At 46.0% G+C, this 7,487-nt stretch overlaps 1 protein-coding gene across 1 annotated transcript; it reads left to right on the top strand.

The window, feature by feature from the left end:
- The first annotated feature begins 6 nt into the window (after positions 1–6).
- LOC129685661 (uncharacterized) lies at positions 7–7,472 on the top strand. The gene is made up of 2 exons (XM_055619167.1): positions 7–171; positions 5,518–7,472. The coding sequence occupies exon 2, from the start codon at positions 5,573–5,575 to the stop codon at positions 7,187–7,189; it is 1,617 nt and encodes a 538-aa protein (XP_055475142.1). The 5' UTR covers positions 7–171; positions 5,518–5,572; the 3' UTR covers positions 7,190–7,472.
- The last annotated feature ends 15 nt before the right edge of the window (positions 7,473–7,487 follow it).

The raw sequence follows: 7,487 nt of genomic DNA, 5'->3' as shown, positions 1-7,487 counted from the left end.
CTCCTCGGTTGCCGCGTCATCCTTATCGGCGAAGGCTGCGCGCGACAAGTGGTGCCGAAACCCGGGAAGCCGCCGAACCCGGGTAGAGGGACAGCTTTGAGGACCCCGACTGCTCGTCGGAAAGAGGATCCAAGCCAGTGACCTGAGAAACTCCGGAGACTTTTCAGCAAGGTATGATTTCTGTGGTCTGGGTGATTCCGTTTCTCGTTGTTAGTCTCGTTTTCGTTCTTTTCTGTTGTCTGTGTCTTAATTGTGGGAAACGGGATACGGTTTGTATTCGTCCTTTTTGCGACACTGCATAATTTGGCTGTAATCCTCAAGTAGATAACTGAGTTGCCACACCCTCCCCTGTAGATAAAGGAGCAATGGGCAACCATCCGAATAAGCCGCTTCTAGAAGCAGCGCGGGCGCTGTTGAAACAGAAGGAGCTTAAGGTCCCAGATCGGGTGTTGCAGAACTTTCTCAAAGAAGTAGATCGAGTGGCTCCCTGGTTCGTTCTCTCCGGGTCCCTTACGGAAGGATCATGGAGCAAGCTAAGTGGGGATCTGACACGAGAAAAGGAACAGGGGACCCTAAGACCAGGGGTATGGCCACTGTATAAATTGTTCAAATCGTGCATTAAGGATGAGAGGTGCAAGGAAAAGATCAAGGAAGGCCAGCGGGTCTTGTCAGACCATCAGGATAGTGTATCAGAAGCTGAAAAGGGTAAAGAGGCTAATAAAAGGAAGAAGCCTTCTAAGAAAAAAGAAAAGAAAAGTCATGAGAACAAGGATGTGTTAACCAAGCTAGCTAAGTTAGAAAAAAGGGCAGCACAACTTGCAAAGAAGGAAGAGGAGCTTGAAGATAAGGCAAAAAGATTGCAACTCTTACCAACCCCGCAAGAAAAAAAAGATGAGGATGAAAAACCTAAATTATATCCGCTCCTCACTGAGTTCAAAAATTGCACTCTATCATCTTCTTCTGAAGGGGAGGATGAGCAGGAGTCATCTGACTCTGAGGAGTCGGGTCTTGACCCTGCTGAGCAGGCAGAGTTAGATGAGGAAGCTGCAAAATATGAGGAAGAGAGATATGGCCCCGTCCCGCCTTATTCACCTGGGCGTGGCTCTGTAGCTTTTAAGTGCAGTACAACAGCTCCTCCCTATGAGGAAGTGGAAAAACACACAGGATCAGGAGGAAGGCCGTCACGCATTCCTGAAAAGGAAGTTAGAAAGATACAAGCAGCATTTCCTGTATGGGAAGATGCTCAAAATCAGGGGCAATATGCTCCTCTAGATTTGAAACAACTGAAGACATTGGTGGAGGCAGTACAGACGTATGGTATCAGTGCCTCTTTTACCTTGGCATTGGTAGAGAGGCTAGCTGCTGATGCTATGACTCCTGCTGACTGGAATAATACCGTGAAGGCATGTCTCTCTATGGGTCAATATCTTGATTGGAGAGCAATTTATCAGGAATTATGCATGGCTCAGGCTAGGCAGAATGCAACTAATCAGCACCCTCAATGGAATTATGATATGCTTACAGGTCAAGGTCAATGGGTTGTTAATCAGTCAATGTATCCTGCTGAGGTGTACCAACAGATCAACAAGGCAGCTGTTCGTGCCTGGAGGAGTTTACCAAATAAGGGACAGGTTACCGGAAATTTGACAAAGATTATACAAGGAGCTACAGAGCCTTTTTCAGACTTTGTGGCTAGAATGATGGAAGCAGCAGGAAGAATATTTGAGGACCCTGAGGGCGCAATACCGTTTGTGGAGCAATTAATTTTTGAGCAATGTACCAAGGAGTGTAGGAATGCCATTACTCCCTGGAAAGGAAAAGGAATAAACGCTTGGATGAAAGCGTGCAGAGAGATAGGAGGTCCACTGTCTAATCAGGGCATCGCAGCTGCGGTATTATCAGCTCAGAAGGCTGCAAATGCAAAGTGTTTTAATTGTGGAAAGATGGGTCATATGAAAAGGCAGTGTCGGGCGCCAACTGCGACCCCTAATGCTCAGCCTGTCAAACAGCCAGGGTTGTGCCCAAGGTGTAAAAAAGGAAAGCATTGGGCAAATGAATGCAGGTCTGTTAAGGACAATCAGGGGAGGCCCCTTCCGGAGCGCTCTACTGAGCAGCCAAAAAACGGGAACAGGGGCCCCCGACCCCAGGGCCCAAGACAAATGTATGGGGCCATCCAGCAGACACCCTACCAATCAAAAGGGTTTGTGAAGATGACTCCATCCGGAGAGCAACCTCCGGATCAGCAGGATTGGACTTGCGTGCCACCACCAGAGCAGTATTGACACCTATAATGGGATGTCAGCCTATACCTTCAGATTTAGCAGGCCCCTTGCCAGAGGGTTCAGTGGGACTGATAATTGGCCGCTCATCTGCCACCTTAAAAGGATTGCAAGTTCATCCAGGAGTCATTGATCAAGATTTCACAGGACAAATTCAAATGTTATGTTCCTCCCCTAGAGGGATTAGTGCCATCTCGCCTGGGGACAGAGTGGCCCAACTTTTGATCTTACCCAGTTTACATCAGAACTTCCCAAGTGATAAAACTACTCGAGGAGAAAAAGGCTTTGGTTCCTCGGGAGGACAGCATATGTTCTTGTCATTGGGTATGCAAGAACGCCCTATGATGAGTTTGATAATAGAAGGGAAAACTTTTCAAGGTCTATTGGACACTGGAGCAGATACCAGCATAATTTCTAAAACTTGGTGGCCGTCGCGATGGCCTCTTATTCTATCATCTCAATCCCTACAAGGGTTGGGATATGAAAATGCTCCTCAAAAGAGTGCGAAGACTTTGCATTGGCAAAATGAGGAAGGAAAAAGGGGCATGTTCGCTCCTTATGTGCTACCTCTTCCCATTAATTTATGGGGAAGGGATGTGTTACAACAATTGGATTTTACCTTAACTAATGAATACTCTCCTCAAAGTCAACAAATAATGAAGAACATGGGATGTGTTCCAGGTAAAGGACTGGGTAAATGCCTGCAAGGACGCACTAGCCCTATCCCAACCTCGGAAAAGAAAGATAGAACAGGCCTGGGTTTTTCCTAGGGGCCACTGAGGAGGCGATTCCCATTCCCTGGACTACAGAGGACCCAGTTTGGGTTCCTCAGTGGCCTTTAACCTCTGAAAAGCTTGCAGCAGCTGAGCAGCTAGTTCAAGAGCAGCTCAGCCATGGCCATATTGAGTGCTCACAGTCACCTTGGAATACTCCCATCTTTGTCATTAAGAAAAAATCTGGAAAGTGGAGATTGTTGCATGATTTAAGAGCTATAAATAAACAAATGCAGGTTATGGGGCCAATTCAGAGAGGCCTACCATTGTTGTCTACCCTTCCTGCGAACTGGAATTTGGTAATGGTAGATATTAAAGATTGTTTCTTCTCTATTCCCTTACACGATCAGGATAGAGTTAGGTTTGCATTTACCTTGCCTAGTGTAAATCATGAACAACCTGATAAGAGGTATCAGTGGAAGGTCTTACCTCAGGGAATGGCCAATAGTCCAACCATGTGCCAACTCTATGTGGCCAACGCTATTCAGCCAGTTAGAAATCGGTTCCCTGCTATTAAGGTATGTCATTATATGGATGACATCTTGCTATGCCATGCTGAGCAAGCATTACTGCAACAGGCATTTGAGATGTTGTCCGCTAACCTAAAACAAAAGGGTTTGTACATAGCACCTGAAAAGGTACAAGAGGGAGAGATCGGTAATTTCCTTGGCTCAACTATTTATCCTAGATGCATTAGACCTCAAAAGATTACCATTAGGAGAGATGTGCTCAACACGCTTAATGATTTTCAAAAACTTTTGGGCGATATTAATTGGCTAAGGCCTTACTTGAATTTAACTACTGCAGAACTTAGGCCTTTGTTTGCCATCCTTGAAGGAGATTCAGCCATTACCTCTAGTAGGCAGCTTACAGCGGAGGCTGCTGAAGTATTAACTAAGGTGGAAGATAGGCTTAAGGAAGCCTCTTTAACTCGGCTGGACCCCTTCAGTCCATTCCATTTATGCATTATCCCATCACCACAGCAACCCACCGCAGTCCTATGGCAGCAGGGACCTTTGCTTTGGATTCATTCTCAGACATCTCCAGGAAAGGTGTTAAGTCATTACCCAACTCAAGTTGGAGAAATAGCCTTAAAGGGTGTTCAATCAGCCCTGACTCATTTTGGCTGTGAGCCAGCATCTATTTTTGTGCCATACACCGCTCATCAAGTAGGGGTGTTATGTGCCACTTTGGATGTGTGGGCAATTCTTCGCTGCACCTTTACTGGTAATATAGATAATCATTATCCTAAACATCCATTGTTGCACTTCTCTTTAACTAATGCATTTATTTTTCCAAGAGTTACACAAAGCCAACCTATTGTAGGGGCTATTGATGTGTTTACTGATGGCTCAAAAACTGGCATAGGGAGTTATGTTGTGGGTGGACAATCATCTCAAAAGCAGTTTTCATTTTCCTCCCCACAATTGGTTGAATGTGCAGTAGTGGCTGAAGTTCTAAGGAACTTCTCTCAGCCCTTAAATATTGTTTCTGACTCACACTATGTGGTGGGAGCAGTAAAAATTCTAGAGACAGTGGGATTGATTTCTTCTAAAAGTACTGTGGCAATATTATTTGATGAGATACAACATATTATTAGGAATAGAGCAAATCCTTTCTTCATACAGCATATGAGAGCTCATACTTTGTTGCCTGGACCTATGACAAGAGCTAATGATTTAGCAGACAAGGCTACCAGAGCAATTTGTCTTGCATTAAATCCTGTAAAAAATGCCACCTCCTTTCATGAATTGTATCATGTTCCAGCTGATACGCTCAGGCTGAGATTTGGCGTCTCTCGCGCAGAAGCTCGGGAGATAGTTTTAAAATGCGCCAGTTGCGCGGAGTTTCGGCCATCACCCAACATTGGAGTCAACCCCAGAGGTCTTAAGCCATTACATATTTGGCAGATGGATGTTACTCATGTTCCTGCCTTTGGCAGACTTAAATATGTACATGTATCTGTTGATACATGCTCAGGAGTGATTCATGCCACTCCCCTGTCAGGAGAAAAAACGGCTCATGTCATTACCCACTGTCTGGAGGCCTGGGCAGCCTGGGGCAAGCCACGTCAGCTAAAAACTGATAATGGCCCTGCTTATGTATCTAAGGTTTTTCAACAGTTCTGCCAAAAAATGGAAGTTCATCATGTAACAGGATTGCCTTATAATCCACAAGGGCAAGGCATGGTAGAACGGGCAAATGGTGTTTTAAAGACTTATGTGCAAAAACAGAAGGGGGGACTCTGCCCCATTACAATGGGACAGAAAGCAACCATATCCCTTGCTTTATTTACTTTAAATTTTTTGAAATTGGATTCGTGTGGGCGGTCTGCTGCAGACAGACATGCTGACCATGCCTCCTCAAATGAGCTGGTAAAATGGAAAGATGTGCTTGATAATCAATGGAAAGGACCGGATCCTATTTTAATAAGATCCAGGGGAGCTGTTTGTGTTTTCCCACAGGACCAAGAAAATCCGATTTGGGTTCCAGCGCGGCTGACCAGAGTGGTCAAGCAAGATGAGCCTGATCTTAACCCTGATCCTGATCTTGAGCGGAGTGCAGATGGACCTGAAGGTGGAGACCCAGGAGATCCGCTGGGGGATCCTATCAACATTCCCACGACCAATGCCAGTCATGTATGATGCACAAGTCTTCCCCCGTTTCTTTACCACCAATGACTCCATTGGGCTACCATATTTGCCAATGTCTCAGGACATAGCCCCTATACCAGACAACAACACCCAGCCAAATAACGGCAGTCTTTGTTTTACAACCAACCAGACTCATGCTGACTCATGTATAAAGCTAGGAAATTTTTCTTATGCCAAGTTAGGAAAAGAGACCATCAGGAATCGTACATCTTCAGCTAATGCTACGGTCCTTTTTGGATGGTGGCCACAGCACGGTTCATCTTATGGGAGCAATGAACGAAAGCACCAACCTCAGTACGCCCCCTTCTGCACTGGCCGGCATGCGGACTCTTCAATTATTTTCCCATGGACGGGCTGTCAGAGTCGCAGAGCGCATCTGCTCGAAAATGGACTCTTTACCTTTTCACCCTTGGAAGGGTATGGAAATTACACCGAAATGAGTCCCTGGAATTACCCCACCAATCCCTTTAATATTTGGCTGCTGTGTGGTGTTGGTGGCAGTTGCACAGATCTCTCACCCATGGTCACCATTTTGGGTGGAGCGACAGCTACTACCACTCTGCTTGCAAATGTCAGACCTGGATCCATATCCGCGACGGAATTAGGAGGACTAAAGTCGGTGGAGCCCACCCCAGTTTGTGTTTGGCCTCCATTTGTTTGGACAGTTTGTAATTATACTGGATGTTTTTATGCTCTGTGTTGGAATGCTAGTGAGTATGACTTGGCTACTGTAGCCCGCATGCCCCGTTTTCTGCCTATTCCAGTGAGGACTAGTAGTTCTTTGGCCCTATTTCGTCAAAAGCGTGATTTTGGTATCACCGCAGCAATAGTGGCTATTATAGCCACTGCGGCGGTTGGAGCCTCCCTGACTATATCAGCCTTAGCATTAAATGGCCAGGTTGCCACGGCTCATACCCTCAATAATTTGTCAGCATCAGTTAGTGAAGCGATAGATATACAGGCTTCCATGAACAATCAGTTAAAAGGAGGATTAATGATAGTTAATCAACGTATTGATTTGGTTCAAGAACAGCTAGAGATTTTGTGGCAGCTGGCTCAGTTGGGATGCGAAACTACATTACCAGGAATTTGTGTAACTTCTGTTCCATATAACAGGTTTACTAGGGCTGCAAATTTATCCATAGAATTGTCTCGTTTGCTGCAATCTAATTGGTCCGCCGAATTTGATGAGACAATAAGAAAATTACGCCTAGCAATTGTTCAAATTAATTCCACTCGCCTAGACGTTTCCATTACTCAAGGATTGTTTAATTGGGTGTCCTCCGCCCTCTCCTATTTTAAGGAGTGGGTTGGAGTGGGAATGTTTGGAGTAACCCTGTTTGCAGGACTGCTCCTCTGTTTTTGGTTGCTCTGCAGATTCAAGAGACAACAACATCTTAAAAATGTGGCCATGGTGCAGGCTATGCTGGCTGTGGAACAGGGGGCATCCCCCCAAGTTTGGCTTAACTTGCTCAACCGTTGAGACTCTGTCTAGAACTTATGGCACCCCTGAAGGGCACAGGTTCCCATTGCACCGGGATGCTGTTCTGGACAGACCTCTGCACTCCCCAGGGCTCGGGTTCCCATTGCACGGGGCTAAGGGTGCAGAGGGTCTCCTACACTGTGTAAACTCCTTGATCGCTGATGCTGTTGGCTCAGCAGGCTGATCGGTGACCTCATGGTGTGTTAATTTTTCTGGTTGAAATGGCCTTTAATTAATAAAAAAGGGGGAGATGTCGGGAGCCGCTCCCGCCACTACAAGGTGGCGCCGGTCTCCTGCT

The sequence above is a fragment of the Psammomys obesus genome, unplaced genomic scaffold (assembly GCF_907164565.1).
Source record: "Psammomys obesus unplaced genomic scaffold, mPsaObe1.curated_primary_1811, whole genome shotgun sequence".
Lineage (NCBI taxonomy): Eukaryota > Metazoa > Chordata > Mammalia > Rodentia > Muridae > Psammomys > Psammomys obesus.
The sequence above is the reverse complement of the archived record's forward strand: the minus strand, read 5'-3'. Positions and strand labels throughout refer to the sequence as shown.